We start from the raw sequence: 16,674 nt of genomic DNA, 5'->3' as shown, positions 1-16,674 counted from the left end.
TAGATATCTTAGCTGTAACTGTTTTAGCAAACCAACCCAACTTTTCTCCAAGTTTCTTTGTATATCATGAACAAATAAAAGGATTGAATCACGGGTTTGGCCCAAACAGGAGACTTGTATGTCACACCGGACAGCTCTAAGTTGATGCTTTTTAAATTATTTAAAGGAGACCAGCTTGAATGTTTCATGTCTGATAGTTAGAGTTTGTGCAACTTAACAAATGATAGATAAATTAATATCAAAGCACAAAGACAGTGAACTATGGCAACTATAGTAGAGCACAGCAAGGCAGACCAAGACGAAGCTATTTGTCTATGTTACTGGAGGAAGCAGGCATGGCTCCAGCTCTTTGGGGGTGGGTGCAGCTCTGCACGCGGAGCGGGAGGGGGGGGGGGAAGCCCCCTGGAACATTTTGAGATTTTACCCTCCTAAACGTATTTCAATATCTTTCAAAACAGTCTCAATTGAGTAGAAGTCTGAAGAAAGTAATCAAACAAATTAACAGATTAATTTGACAATTTTGGTGTAAACATTTTCAAATCGTTTGGGAGGGTGCAAGTCCAAACTGAGTGGGTGCAACATCCTTTGAGGTGGGTGCACGGTGGAGCCATGCCTGGAAGGAAGTTGAGTCCAACTCTAAACAGAAACTGCAAAGGCTGGTGCGGGACAGGGATATATGAAGGGGGTTTTGATCTGTTAAGAAGTACACTCATTGCACTGAGGGGAATCAGAGGAAGGTCAACAGCCCAGCATCTTGAACTGCAAGACGTATCCTTCAACCTCATCCCCCAGAAGACGAGCTTTGAGGTCTCCTAGATTTGTTTATGTAAATTTTGTAGATATTTTACTTTACTATTTTATATATCTGACTCAGGCGAACTTAGTGCCCCCATCATAAACTCATGCTTAATCAACCGGTATGATGGACTGACCAGCTACCTCCCTCGCCACTCTGATCGTGAGATCACTATCAATCCTCTATATTAACTCTATCTCTTGGCCAATCATGTGATATAAAGTTTATAGAGAAGTTAACAGGTGTTGAGACAACATTGGCTTGTCCAAACAGATCACTCTACCATATGACCCGTAGATCGCAAGAAGTATTTGATCATATGATAGATGTAAATTCAATTGATGCTGGAATCAGATATAGCTTAACTTTTAGATCTGTAGATTGGAGAAACAAAAACTCCACATGTATTATGGGCGACTCTAACACAGGTATGTTACGCTTCGGATCTTGCAAGAGGAGCACGTTTGGCGAGCTTATGCCAGGACGGAAATTCTGGTCACCCAGAATTGATGACATTGATCCCAAATCCTGCATGGGTTACGCTAATGTTGTTTTGTTGTGCGGGATCAACGATGTGAAGCAGCCTGATGTTAAGAGTCAGTCTGATATTGTTGATATTTACCAGAAACTAAAGCTGAAAGTTAAACAGATACAGAAACTTAGCCCTAACACTTCTGTATCTGTCTGTAGATTATTACCCACTAAGGATATGTTACTGAACGAAAAGGTTGATACATTTAACAGGGCTATTCACTTCGACTTGCCTCAGACCTGTAAGGGTGTTCAGCTTGTTGATGGTTTTATGCAGTTTGTACAGAACAATGTCCTTGCCTGGGAACTGTCTAAGCAGTTTGACAGGCATGGGCAACCCGACATGCTGCACCTAAATAGGACTGGGGCTAGAGTTCTTGCAGGGATAATTAAACAATCAATATTTCTTAGACTAAATGGTGGAAAAGACAAGAGAAGACGCTCTGGTAGAGTGAATGGAAGACTATACAGCAATGTGGCTAAAGATAAACTGCTATATTATTATATTTTTGTACCAATGTTCACCTAACTTAACGTCTCTCACTGACACCATCACCCGGCAACCAATTTTAAAGTAAAATTTATTAACGATCTGACTACAGACTGGCGGTCAACGTTCCCCGTATAGTAGCTCAACGGAGGGGGTAATCAGGGCTCGTGTTAATGGAAAATGTACGTGTCCTTCCACAATCCCTTCTGTTGGGTCACACGTTATTGGGAACTGAGATCGCTATCGTGTAACTAGAAGCAGTATATGCAAAGTAACTTTGGTGACAGGTGATGGGCAATATGAAATTACACATCTTACTTTAACTTTATCCCGTCACCCATGGACTTATTAATTAACGGCTGGTGGTGGTGTCATCGTTTGTCGTACTCAAAACGTTTCGCGGTTGCGAATGCCGGCCCATCGAGGAAAATCTTTTTACTTTGTATTTTAACCATTATAAAGTATGATTAGTCGGATATAGTACTGAGTTCAAACAGTCCCCGAAACGAAAAAGCAAACATTTGAATTTTGTTTCGGGACTGAATTGTTGATGGGCCGGCAAATATTTGTTGTCGAGTAGTGTTGAATACTCATATTAACATGATTATTGATTTAATTTAGGAATTGTATATAACTATCTTTGACCAAGTTTAATTGTTAATGAGAATGCACCCCAGCACTGGGCGTGCGCGGCGGCTTTGATGTTAGCGGCTACAAGCTTGAAGCTAGGCAGCTGCAGAAAAGGCGCCGCGCGCTCACAGTTCAGCGTACGGCTTTTCGTTTTTGATTTTACAAATGACAAAGCAACTTTTAATGATTATTAATGGAATTATCGGATATTTAAAATTCAATATGTATTGATTCTTCTGTGGAAAATAAAAATTGTATTTTACTTTAAAAAATTGTATTTTACTTATATTGTATACAATTTTACAGACGAAATGATCCCAGGGGGACTCCCAACCCACCGCTTCGGCGGGTAGTTAATGCACCGATCACAAGCAAGAGTCACTTTGGTCTACTTGCTGTGAGGTGTCTCAGCTACATGGGTTGGGGGTCCCCCCTTTTTTTGTTTGTTCTGACTTATAATAGTACTATGTTTTACAGTATGCACTGAAGGGGTATCCTAAGAAGTTTCTTGAACTTTTAACAGGTACCCCTCCTCATTTAACCCTCAATTAAGTTTCCTATCATTCGGCTGAGTCGACCGAGGAGATCACATAGATCCAATGGATCCTTAGCTACTCCCTAGACTAGGTGACACTGGGATGCGAACCCTGAACCTTCTGCGCAGAAGGCGGATGCTCTAACCACTAGGCCACCTAGTTCTGACTTATAAATAATAGTAGTTGTTGGTTGTGGCGGGGATTATCACGTACTAACTCGGCAAGACAATTGATGAGGCTATGACGAAATGAATGCTACCAGAACTGACATTTAGGTTAATTTACTTTCACTACACACTGGATACCCTCGACAAATGTAATAGGTAAATTCGTAGTGAACATTTTTCTTTAATGATAAATTTTTAATTGTTGTTACATACATTTATCGTAATAAGTTTAATTTTTTTCATAAAAATATCTTAATAATTGGGAGAAATTCAAACAATATAAACATAATATATCAATGACCCAATAAAAATTAAACCCTTTGTAATAATATATAGAATCCACAAATTTACATCACAAGAAAAAGCAGTTTATACCCCATCCAACAAGCACTCCATAACCTTTTATAGGGTTTATAGTTTATAGGAGTGTTGATCAGTTTAACGTCCAAATCACTTATTGCCGTGGGTGGAAGAGTTCTGGTAACTCTGTACCCCCTGTAACTGTAATGAGTTTAATTATATTCTCTGGTGATAATTAAAAATGCTGAAACCATACGTAATTTAATGTATGTGGTATGAACATTACAATCTCTCCAACTAAACATCACAATCTCTCCAACTAAAACATTAAAATCTATCAAATTAAGTAAAACAAAATTAAGTCACTGAATAGTGTCCAGGGTCACTCCAGAGCCCAGAAATAAATGATTATAAAATTCCATGTCGTAGGATACAAGGATACAAGGATACAAGGATACAAAAGTGATAATTACTTTATTGAGTACACAATAGTTGTAATTCTGAAATAATTTAAGTTACACAATTCTAATTATTTACAAGTGTGTAGGGATAATTTAGAAATGTTATATAATGCTAGTTTTAGAAAAATAGATAAATCGAGTTTGTATGGTTCAATCTTATTTTAAGGTCCTATAGCATTATGCACTTGCCAGTATTTGAGTGGAAATCTGGGCTCTTATAATAGGCTGTATAATTTTCGTTCACAGAGAGAATTGAATGGATTGCTCTTGCTGTGGCAGTGAGTGTGGTAGGATCTAGAGTTTTGTTGGAGAGCAAACCGACTAGGTCAGTAATGTTTAGGGGATGGAAATTGAATTTTTCCCTAACTGAGGAGTAGAGCAAACAATCAATCAATACGTGACTTTCGTCCTCAATAGGCTTGAGCCCTTTGCTGAAAAAGCAGTAGGTGCACCAGCAGCAGGTGTCGTATATATCATATTCAATATTGTGTACAGTTTATGTAATTAGCGTCAAGCATCAAAATGTGTCGCAAAATTTGTTCCTCTCCGATTCTTATAAATTTCAAATTTGCTACCCAAAGTCGCATAGAATATAAATAATTTTTTCCCAAGATTTTTGCACATTAGTGATGCAAATAAAATCTAAAACTGATAAGCTAAATATAAAACCCAAGTAGTCTCTTTTGTGTGATTTTTTGTAATATTTTCCAAAAATTAACTTTTATAATATTGTAATTTGTATAACATATAACAAAAGTTATATTTAATTATTAAACGGCGCTCAGCTTGTAATTTTGCATTTTGATTAATGATAAAATTATCGTCCAAATTTCTTCGAAGTAGCAAGCGCTGCATTTTTATTTGTCCTCGAAATATTAGCAGGAAGCTTTGAATTCGCGCGCACCGGGTCAAGCCATTAACATGTAACAAATTGACAACCTGTCATTCCACCGCGACTTTTTATGTTTAAAACATTATTATGTATTGTATCACGTTGCGACCCCCACGGTCGTTTCACTATGGTGACGATACAGGCAACAGGGGTAACCGCGCACTCGTGCGCGGCGGGTTATACAACGTATGACAAATTATGTATTAGCGATCATGTCAATTTTTCAGCCCGTAACTAATAAGTAGCTTAATAAAGTATATTTACAATTTTGCAAGATCAAGATCAGTTACAAAATTTAGTTACGATAATGTTTACTGGGCGGCGCTCAGCCTGTCACACCCCCGAATCTTTATTTGAGCTAAGTGAATTACGACTTCCATTGCACTAGCAGCTAGAAAAATATGTTCATCTAATCGCTCATGGTGCATGGGAAATTAGTGCGCGTGTGACCACTGACCAGCATTCACGGATGCGATTAAATTTTTACCGTTCTGTTAATACAAAACGTACACAAAAAAGTGGTGCCACGTCAATCCTTGGAGGACTTCGCCGCATCGAATGCGATCGTTGCTCTGCGTTGACATCGTCAATCAACATCGATTCATGGCGCTTATTATTACACTGATTAGTTTGTAGTTGATCACTATCATCCTTTAGCACATAACGAGTCTGATGATGTGCGTGAATGGTATATGGCATTTTCCTTTTACATTCTATAAACACTTTTACAATTTGCACGTTACCCAGTTTTATTTACTGGTCAACGGTCTGCATTTTTATATTTTACGTAAAGATTGTGACATAAAAAGAGTGCCGAGTACAGCGCGCAAAGATTATGAAGTGTTGTTAAATGTAGTTTGTTAAAATCAAGCGCTAATTTGTTTAAAGGATGCTACACATTGTATTGATTAATTGTGCACGCGAAGGCTGCCGCGCGCTTTTCGCGCGAAATGGGTTTGCAAAGTGTGTAAATTTAAATGTGATAAACGATTTATTTCCTTCAAAAGTTAAGTATTTTGATCCCCGTGCATTTTTTCGTCGTCAAATACAATTTCCAACAATTTTTTAAATATTTCGGACAGTCATTATTCTTTATATTGCAAGGATCGAAAGAAGATTCGTCAATTACGGCGTTTTCTATGGACATATATTTTTAGTAATTACTATTGATTAACGTAAATTGATCTATCCTGTATCCCATTTAACATTTTTACATAAATTTATTGTTTTGTGATACGTGCATGTCAAAATCTTAGCTCAATAAGGAATACAAATTTTTAAGGGAAGTGGTGCATTTAAAAAATCTTGTGTGAGACTACTAGTGCATCATTAGTTTAAAAAACAGTCGAAAGGTAGCGTGTTTTTTGTTCTGTTTTGCACATTTTTGTTTTGTTGTATTAAGATTTGTTTTAAAGATGCTGCACCTACATTCAATGAAGTTAATTCTCGCATGGACGCGTGATGGCCCCCTGTTAACGTCAAAGGTGTAGATTACCATCTACCATACTGTAAGTTGGTTAATTTGGTCTTTAACAAAGGATACGAACCAATTACCGGATATACAGAGAACATCCTGTATATATTATGTTACAATGTACAGGGTGGGCCAAAAGTCAGTGCCCATAAGTTGGGTCTTATACCAACGCCGTGTTTTATATTTGAGAGTTGTTGCTTTGCAGATAGTATACTGTACCTACTTGTTCGAGGATTCCGTCACTAAAAATTCTAAAATTCCATTTTTGGGGGCCACACCCAATCAACATTGAATTGCTTATACTGGTGTTTTTGAACATATTACAATAGGTCATTTAATTTTTTTTTTTTTTTTAGAAAAGAATATTCAAACAATATACACATAATATAGCAATGGCCAATTGGCTGACTATAAGGTCATGGCCTGAACAAACAATTTTTTTAAATAGTCAAGTGATGCTAAAGCAGAGCACAAATGTGTAATAAGTTAATAAATAAAAATACTGATTCAATGATTAAAATTATAGCTGTGAGTGTCAATAAATTACTGTGTCATAACAAAAAGGAACGGTGTACACGTGATCTGAGATACCAATATCTCAATATCAAAAGGATCATTTAAATCAAAAGGTCATTTAATTCGGAATATAATATGAAAAAATGGTTCGAAACGGATCTAAAATGACGAAGTTATCATGCAATTTGTTTATCTCGTTAGCAAAATTGATTGAGTACTCAATGATTACCCAATTACGACACCGTAATTGGGCTCTCTGCACGACTCCCATTATGCAGATCTAGCCTCGACCCAATCACCTGATCACACGTAATGAACAAACTCGTTATGCGTCATATCTCGGTCATCTGAGAAGCTAGAACTCTCATGTTTTCAGGACAAAGGTAATTTAAATGGCCAAACACCATTCAATAAAATTTGGCTTGATCCGACTGTCCAAACTATCAACTAAATGCGAAAATGAACCTTCATTTGAAAAAAATGAACACGAATATTTTTCGGTTTGACAAATTCCTCGAACCAGTGGTGGTAGTAAGTCATACCAGAAAGAATTATTTCAATTGGGCACTCAGTGACTGAGCTATTAAGGCCAACGTATGGGTACTGACTTTTGGCCCACCCTGAATTATATCATTAAATTACCCAATCACAATATTATGTTCTTGACAATACCATCCGAGATAGTCCAGGACCATGACCAGCACCTACCATATGATAAGGCCTATTGGGCAGTGCCCCTCCGAAAGATACTACCACATACCCAGTCATCGGTCTAGCTCTCTTTGTTGGGGAGCGAAGATCTGAAAATCTCTGCTTAAAATGAGTTCTGAGTGGTGTTTTAGAACTTAAATTTATTGCTATTGATAATATGGGAATCAGGAAGAATGTTTTTAAATGTGGTTATGATGTTTATGTATTATTATTGATTAAATTTGACTTTTTTTACTTAATACATACTGTAGTAGTAGTAGTTGTATTAATCTTGAAGATTTTGTTAAGTAAATCGAATGATAATGGGTATCCCACTTAGGGGTATGGGAAAGAAAAAACGAGCCGCTTATGTTGAATACGCAATACACCATAGAAAAAAGTATGGAGCAAATAATGGGAAAAACTTGAGCATCCCTGAACTTGTCAAGCTCGCCAATCCTGATTGGCTCAATGAGCCTGATGAAATCAAGGAGCACTGGAAGGCTATTGCAAAGGGTCAAACTCCTTCTAGGATCACTCAAAGACATGAGACATCGTGCCAACGTATGGACACTGAGGCAGCGGTTATGACTGATATGTCCTTGTAAGTTTCGTTAATATGAATATGAACCAAAATTTCCATGTAGTCCACCACTTGATTTGTTGACATCAAAGATTATATAAAACTGTTTACGGAAATTTCCCTTCAAATTATTCTGCTTCTGAAATTTTGGCTCTAGTAATTAATAAATGTGCAATTGTAAGATAACAATTGAATAGACCCTGCACGCGGCACTTACAGCCGCACATAAGGATTTCTCAACAATGTGTGGCTGTGCGCGCTGCGGGCAGTATATATATATGGGTGAAATTCAAATTTGAATTTATCTATGATGTATGAATTTATAACATAATATGTATTGTTTGTTTTGTGGTAAATACAAATTTTGTTTTTCTCAAAGAAAACTAACCTCTAGCTCTCGATTCCTAGCCAAAATGATTGTTTCAAATACACAGTATACTCTAGTAGCAGGGTGTAGTTGAGTGTGCACTTCGATGTGTACTATTTCTGACAACACAGGGTTGTTTGTTAGGTCATTCTAAACCAAAATCGTTTAGGTGGACAATTCGTTTCGCTAGAGACAACCCTACAGGGCAAATTTTCTAAATTACCCTCAGTCGCGTATACGGGATTTCCGTATTTCGGCTCCTGAAGGTCGGAGAGACTTAATTTTTAGCTTAAAATCACCGCAATGGCCACATTTATATACAACTTACTAATCAATATATGGTCTAAAATTGTTTGTTTCCGAGATATCTGCAAAAAACTAATTTTAAGTTCAGGCGTAGGCACAAATTTCATCAAATTTGTATCTCCGCTTCTGAAGGTCTTAGAGACTCAAACTTTGGCTTAAAATGACCGCAATGCACATGTTTATATTGACACAATAAAGGTCATAAAGGCCCAAAATGCTTACTTTTGGAAAAAATCCAGAAAAACTGATTTTAACTGGGGAAGTGAAAAAAATCTACTCTAGAAGCTAATTGAAATCGAGTATGCAGTTTGGTGTCTACAACTTTTCTTGAAACCAGGTCCTTTGTAAGGTCATTCTGGATCAGAATTGATAAGGTACGCAATTTCTATCAGTAGTTCCAACCCTAGGGGGGAAATTTCTAAATTACCCTCAGGCACAAATATATGACTTTTGTATCTCGGCATCTGAACGTTGTAGGGGCCTCTCTTTTAGGGGCCTCTCTTTTAGCTCAAACTAACTGCAAAGGCCACATTTACATACAAGCTATAAAGCAACATAGGGTTTATAGTGCTTAGTTTTGGAGATATTCATTAAAAACTGTTATAACTTTCGTGCATCCTAAAATAGTAACATCAAACATGTACTTAATTTTGGTATCCCGGGCTAAAAAAGTCTTACAGGCACTTTACTTGCAGCACAGCAAAAGTTCAGCATGAACACATTCAGATAATATTTATGAAGCAACACAATTCAGTTTCAGAAGCTCCTTCCAGCTATCTTGTGTTATCCCCAAATGTATACGTCTAACCATCTCTCTGGTTACTTCGAACTACTTCAATCCCCAAATTTATACATGAACATCTAACTATCTCGTACTACCACAAGTTGGGCTCTCTCCAGTACTGTTTGACTATTATGGCTAATCAACTTCAGTCTTCAATCCCACCTCATGAAGTAGAATCTACTTTTAGCTACCTTTAATTCTGCTACCACCAACACGTTATAATTGTAGCTCTTTCTAGCTCTTTCTAGCCCGAAGTAGCTAGAAGAAGCTAAAATTTGTGGGTACTGTTTGCTAGTGTTAGCTGGATCATAGAGCAGAAAGTAGTCTGAGGTTGCTGGAATTAGTGCTAGAATTTGAAGGTGCTGGTGATAGCTGAACAGAGTAGGAGTAAGTCTGAGGTTGCTGAATAGGGCTAGAATTTGCAGGTGCTAATGGTAGCATAACAAAAATTATTGGATGTTGGTGGAAGCTAGATAGAGCAGGAAGTAGCATTCAGAGATTGCCAAAAAATCGACTGGGAAAAAGTGCCAGGACCGGGATTAAGACCGGAATTAAGGATCGGGATTAAGCCCAGATCCCGGTCGCGGTCTTAACATAAGTTGGGCTCTCTCCAGTACTTTTTGGCTATTATAGCTAATCAACTCCAATCCAACCTCATGGAGTAGAATCTACTTCTAGTTTCCTTCAATTCAGCTATCTCCACTCTAGCTCTTTGTAGCAATCTCTGAATGCTACTTCCTGCTCTATCTAGCTTCCACCAACATCCAATAATTTTTGTTATGCTACCATTAGCACCTGCAAATTCTAGCCCTATTCAGCAACCTCAGACTTACTCCTACTCTGTTCAGCTATCACCAGCACCTTCAAATTCTAGCACTAATTCCAGCAACCTCAGACTACTTTCTGCTCTATGATCCAGCTAACACTAGCAAACAGTACCCACAAATTTTAGCTTCTTCTAGCTACTTCGGGCTAGAAAGAGCTAGAAAGAGCTACAATTATAACGTGTTGGTGGTAGCAGAATTAAAGGTAGCTAAAAGTAGATTCTACTTCATGAGGTGGGATTGAAGTTGATTAGCCATAATAGTCAAACAGTACTGGAGAGAGCCCAACTTGTGGTAGTACGAGATAGTTAGATGTTCATGTATAAATTTGGGGATTGAAGTAGTTCGAAGTAACCAGAGAGATGGTTAGACGTATACATTTGGGGATAACACAAGATAGCTGGAAGGAGCTTCTGAAACTGAATTGTGTTGCTTCATAAATATTATCTGAATGTGTTCATGCTGAACTTTTGCTGTGCTGCAAGTAAAGTGCCTGTAAGACTTTTTTAGCCCGGGATACCAAAATTAAGTACATGTTTGATGTTACTATTTTAGGATGTACGAAAGTTAAAACAGTTTTTAATGAATATCTCCAAAACTAAGCACTATAAACCCTATGTTGCTTTATAGCTTGTATGTAAATGTGGCCTTTGCAGTTAGTTTGAGCTAAAAGAGAGGCCCCTAAAAGAGAGGCCCCTACAACGTTCAGAAGCCGAGATACAAAAGTCATATATTTGTGCCTGAGGGTAATTCAGAAATTTCCCCCCTAGGGTTGGAACTACTGATAGAAATTGCGTACCTTATCAATTCTGATCCAGAATGACCTTACAAAGGACCTGGTTTCTAGAAAAGTTGTAGACACCAAACTGCATACTCGATTTCAATTAGCTTCTAGAGTAGATTTTTTTCACTTCCCCAGTGAAAATCAGTTTTTCTGGATTTTTTCCAAAAGTAAGCATTTTGGGCCTTTATGACCTTTATTGTGTCAATATAAACATGTGCATTGCGGTCATTTTAAGCTAAAGTTTGAGTCTCTAAGACCTTCAGAAGCGGAGATACAAATTTGATGAAATTTGTGCCTACGCCTGAACTTAAAATTAGTTTTTTGCAGATTTCTCGGAAACAAACAATTTTAGACCATATATTGATTAGTAAGTTGTATATAAATGTGGCCATTGCGGTGATTTTAAGCTAAAAATTAAGTCTCTATGACCTTCAGGAGCCGAAATACGGAAATCCCGTATACGCGACTGAGGGTCATTTAGAAAATTTGCCCTGTAGGGTTGTCTCTAGCGAAACAAATTGTCCACCTAAGCGATTTTGGTTTAGAATGACCTAACAAACAACCCTGTGTTGTCAGAAATAGTACACATCGAAGTGCACACTCAACTATTCCCTGCTACTAGAGTAGTAAGTAATTTGTATTCTTAAAATATTCTTAGTATAGTGCACTGTGATAATATTCACCTAGGCCAGGAGTACCCCATTGTGTTACTAAGTATTGATCTGAACTCTGAATAATTATTTATAGTGATATGTGACTTTTTCAGGGGTAACAAATGGAATGATAAAAAGTGGGCTAAGATAAGTAAAGGCTCTCAGTCATTTAAAGAATCAATCTTGTCAGTTGATTCTATCATCGATAGACCATTGGGTATAATCGACTTCAGTGCCCATGTAGAATATATGGATGGCTTCACTGTTCCAGCCGAGTTTTCACTAGTCCAGGGGACCATAAGAAATGGACTTGATCATACATCAATTTACAATGAACTTCTACGCATTGATCCTCTAAACAAAAAGTATGACTAATTTAAATGCAATTGGTGAACAAATTTTTCCTGAATTGTAATTTTTAGTAACAACACCTTAACTATTCATTTCACTGGAAATTTGATAATGTATCACATTTTTTCATAATTTTGATAGTTATAAATTAACACACTTTCTTTCCAGCCACTTACGAGATGGTTATAGAAATGATTTGAAAGTAAACTGTGAAAGAGAACACGGAATTGACATTGACACGACACAGAACCTCGCAATTGATCTGGAAGAGTTTTGTTCAGAGGTAATGTGAAATGTCCTGTTTAATTGATACACTTTCTGATTGAGATTAGAATCAAATACGAATTTAATGTTTATGGATGAAGTTTAGGATTTCAGGAATCTTAATGGCAGAGTACCACAATGAAAATACTCTTAATATATTTCTATAATTAGATAACAGAGTTGATAACAAAGCCGAAAGACATGTTGTTATTGTGCAGAAAGGAGGACGTTTCTAGGGTACTAGGGTCCTGGTATTGGTTGAAAAGAAGATATAACCTTCCTAAAATACAGGTACGGTCAATCAAGGCCTTTCAACCACTAGATTTTACTGGAGTAAATATGAGTCTTACTGAGATTTAAGTTATGCAGTGGATCTAAATCCCAAACTAAAGAATAATTTTGAAACAATGTTAATTGTGATGTGAAAAAGTATAACATTTTTAATGCTCTCAAGTTGCATCTTTTTATTTTGGATTTCTGATGAAATATAGTAAAACAAAATGTTTAAGGTGATAACTTTGGAGCAGTTTGTGATTATCATAATCAATTACCTGATTGACGAACTTGGTCGAGTAAGTAATAATATTAAATGCAAGTGATTGATAAGACATTCATAGCACGTAGATTGATTATATTCATCAGCTGATTGATGGAATCAGCTGCGAAAATCTGTGCAGCAATCTCAATTGTTTTTATCTTTTATCGATGATAGTTATTGGCCAACCGCTTTTTGTTTCTTGTCTAGCTTCATTGCAAATTGAAAATGCATTTGTGATCTTTCTTAAACGCTATGATATTGTATAAGAAAATTTCACACAGTTAATTGCAGGGTCAATGTGGGAACAAGTTTAGTGAAGCATCTCTTACTGATAAATTTAGTACGACATTTCGCGACACTGATCCTGAATTCCGCTGTAAATACCACAACACTGATGAAGCGTGTGAAAAACGCAGCTGTACCAAGAAGAATGCCAAGAAATATTTTTACCTCCTGATGCCTTTGCTGAATGATTTTTTACCGGAAGTGATACTTGAAGAGGGAAAACACTACTATGATCCCGCACCTGTTGGCTCAAAGAAACGAGCAGGACGACCTCTAGCACCAGCGAATACACCAGCACCAAGTAGCAGATCACCTGAACCTGAGCCCAGATATCAAGACTTCCGAGAGGAGCCTGAAGTGAACAAGCCAAGACGACCACAGGAAACCTATTCTTCATCTCAGAACAAATGCTCCAACAACAATGAACGATCATCACCGACCTGTGACAGTGGAAATTCCTCCGCTAGTAGTAACACAGATGGCCTTGTAAATGATGGCATCCCACCAGAACGACCAAGACGTCCCAAAACAAGTCTGAAGAAAGTAGACGATAAAACCCTGACGAAGAGTTCGCTGAGTTATGATCCTGTGTACCAGCAGAACGGGGCAAGCGCTGTGGAGGTTTCGCTTGGTAAGTGTAGAAATATTAGCATTATTATATCTACTAGAAACCCGCTAGTCGAAAGCTTTGTTCGAGGAAATTTAAAATTAATGACTATGTTTAAATCTATCTAATCTCTAATCATCTAGCTCTAAGCTCTGTAATATAGAAAGTATGGATTTTATTTGACAATGACGACAAAGTTGTAAGTATCCAGATTCCCTAAACAATACATTTAATAATAATATAGTTAATATTTAATAGTACTATGTTTACAGTATGCACTGAAGGGGTATCCTAGGAAGTTTCATGAACTTTTAACAGGTACCCCTGGCCCTCCTCATTTAACCCTCAATTAAGTTTCCTATCATTCGGCTGAGTCGACCGAGGAGATCACATAGATCCAATGGATCCTTAGCTACTCCCTAGACTAGGTGACACTGGGATTCGAACCCTGAACCTTCTGCGCAGAAGGCGGATGCTCTAACCACTAGGCCACCTAGCCCTAGTGGTTAGAGCATCCGCATCGCAAAATATCAATCACAACCAAAGTTATAAATAGTGATATCGTGAGCATAAATGTGAGCTAGTTAAGACGTATCACGTATCACGTATAAAGCATGGCAACGCGCGTTGCTAATCTGTTTTTGCTCTCGCATGTGCAATCTCTTGATGTTGCTAAGCAACGATGCAGGTAACCGTCGATGAAATGACGCCATTATTCTAACGTTTATTTTACCTCACGCCGACGTTAATTATAAAAAATCTAAAGCCTTAATCAAAATTCTAAGAATGCTATATATCCTATTCCTATCCTTTTTTTACAACCCTGCTAAAAATGTCGAGGTTTCAACTCCATTTGCGAGCTGAAATTGGCCACGCCATAGGGTCGGTTTTTGGTCGGTTTTCAGTGTTTTTTTGTCTGGTGCCTGGGGGATTTTGTCAAGTTTAAAATATAACATAGATAGTTAAATAAATATTTTACATTGACTAATGACTGATGCAGTTGTGTTAATTTAATCAGTGTTACAAATAAAGTTGTCGATCATGAATCATCTGATCGAATTCTGTCTACTATTATTATCACAAACCTTGGAAATAATAATCAATTACTTAATACCTCAATGTATCAGCACTTACATTGATCGCACTTTCCAGGCAGGCAAGGTTTGAGCGGAAGAGGACGAGCTCGCTACAAATCTTCCTCCCCCTCCCCACCACCAGGACACCCCGCTCATCCTAGTTGTGCTGCTCTAGAACCTGGTGTGAATCCACCAACTCTGTCTGCTAAACAGGGTAGTTACGGTAGAGGGAGGCTGATGTTTGCCGCAGCACAAGTACCAACCATGGTCTCAAGAACTGAAACTTTATCTGTGTCCGACCAAAAAAGATACAGCCATGATTAGACTCTAGATTAGAAATGTAACTGTTTATTTTTTAAGTAATATGTGTTTTGTTATTTTTAAACAATTCATAAAATCCAATTCACCTTTAATGTAGTTTAATGTAGTTAATTGTCTTGTATTTTCAAAATTTATATTCCAAAGCATTTCCTTAAAATTATTGTGTGAAAATTGTTTACTCAATTGAGTGTTCACCTATTATATATGATTGAGGAGTCGTATTTACTTGGGAAGGAGCACAATCCTGCAAAGCAAACGAGCTAAAAGTAAAGCTAAGAGTGGTAACTAGAGTCGACTCTAAGAGGTGCTTCGAATTTCGAATTTATGCCATGTACATTGTACATTATATTTGAGATAACAAAATCGGTTGAATCCCCATAGCTGTTTCAAGATTCTTTACTTTTAGATCAAACTTTTAGCTCTCCTTTTAAACTTTTAATTTTGTTACAAATTTTTAATAATCACGCTTTGTATTTGAATTTTATCATCAATTGTATTTTCGAAATTTTCAAAGAACTGTCCACATGCACAGTATGGAAGGTTTTTAAATTATAATTTATTGAAACATATTGAACAATTAATGTTATAAGTAAATTTACTTGATTAAATCTTTAAATGGATTTCGAAAGTCTTTTACTTTTCACTTTTCTCTCAATAGCCATATAATAGACTGACCTGAATTTTCACTTTTTCGTCCGATCATCTTGGAAAGTTTTTTGTACATCCCCATAGACGTAAATAGTAACCAAAAAAATTATTTTTGAAAAATTCGGAAATTTAGGTGCTCCCCAAGCCGTTTCCATGACAACCGCGCTCGCGAACCTCAGAAATCTGGAAAAATTCGATATCTCAGGACCCATTGCACCTACAGAGCTAAAATTAGGCTTAAAAGATGCGGAATCAGCACATTTATATGAGACTTATTAATAAACATATAGCCTAAAGTGCTCACTTTCGTCAAAAATTGCAAAAAACACATTTTTGTACATTTCCATGGCAACCGCGCCCTAAAATTTGGATGTGCATCTCTATTTTTCAGTCAAACTATGAACAGCTCAGAACTACAGGTAGATAACTACAGGGGGAGAACTAGAGGGGAGAGAACAGCTCAGTACTACACCTGAGGAAGAACTACAGGCGGGAGAACAGCTCAGAACTACAGGGGGGGGGGGGGGGGGGGGGTTTGGGGAGAACTACAGGGGAGAGAACAGCTCAGAAGAACTACAAGGGGAGAACAGCTCAGAACTACAGGAGGGAGAACTACAGGGGGAGAACAGCTCAGAACTACAGGAGGGAGAACTACAGGGGGAGAACGGCTCAGAACTACAGGAGGGAGAACTACAGGGGAGAGAACAGCTCAGAACTACAGGGGGAGAACAGCTCAGAACTACAGGGTGGGAGAATTACAGGGGGAGAACAGCTCAGAACTACACGAGGGAGAACTACAG

General features: G+C 37.5%; 2 protein-coding genes across 3 annotated transcripts in view; both read left to right on the top strand.

Moving 5' to 3' along the window:
• The window catches only part of LOC134818475 (mucin-5AC-like), a 112,959-nt gene that overhangs the window by 70,511 nt on the left and 25,774 nt on the right, over positions 1–16,674 (top strand). The window lies entirely within an intron of this gene.
• Positions 7,807–15,851, top strand: LOC134818137 (uncharacterized). Its single transcript, XM_063827569.1, has 7 exons — positions 7,807–8,087; positions 11,898–12,149; positions 12,304–12,418; positions 12,571–12,690; positions 12,909–12,971; positions 13,229–13,853; positions 14,982–15,851. Exons 1-7 carry the CDS (start codon positions 7,807–7,809, stop codon positions 15,227–15,229), a joined length of 1,704 nt encoding a protein of 567 aa, XP_063683639.1. The 3' UTR covers positions 15,230–15,851.

This window comes from Bolinopsis microptera, chromosome 7 (assembly GCF_026151205.1).
Source record: "Bolinopsis microptera isolate Bmic1 chromosome 7, MBARI_Bmic_1.0, whole genome shotgun sequence".
NCBI classification, from domain to species: Eukaryota; Metazoa; Ctenophora; class Tentaculata; order Lobata; family Bolinopsidae; genus Bolinopsis; species Bolinopsis microptera.
The sequence above is the reverse complement of the archived record's forward strand: the minus strand, read 5'-3'. Positions and strand labels throughout refer to the sequence as shown.

Bases quoted from the DNA above. Each gene is read 5' to 3' on its own strand.
- LOC134818137 (XM_063827569.1), top strand. From the start codon at position 7,807: ATGGGTATCCCACTTAGGGGTATGGGAAAGAAAAAACGAGCCGCTTAT. The intron at 12,419-12,570 runs GTAATGTGAAAT...TTCTATAATTAG, and splicing joins TGGAAGAGTTTTGTTCAGAG to ATAACAGAGTTGATAACAAA. The intron at 12,691-12,908 runs GTACGGTCAATC...AAAATGTTTAAG, and splicing joins ATAACCTTCCTAAAATACAG to GTGATAACTTTGGAGCAGTT.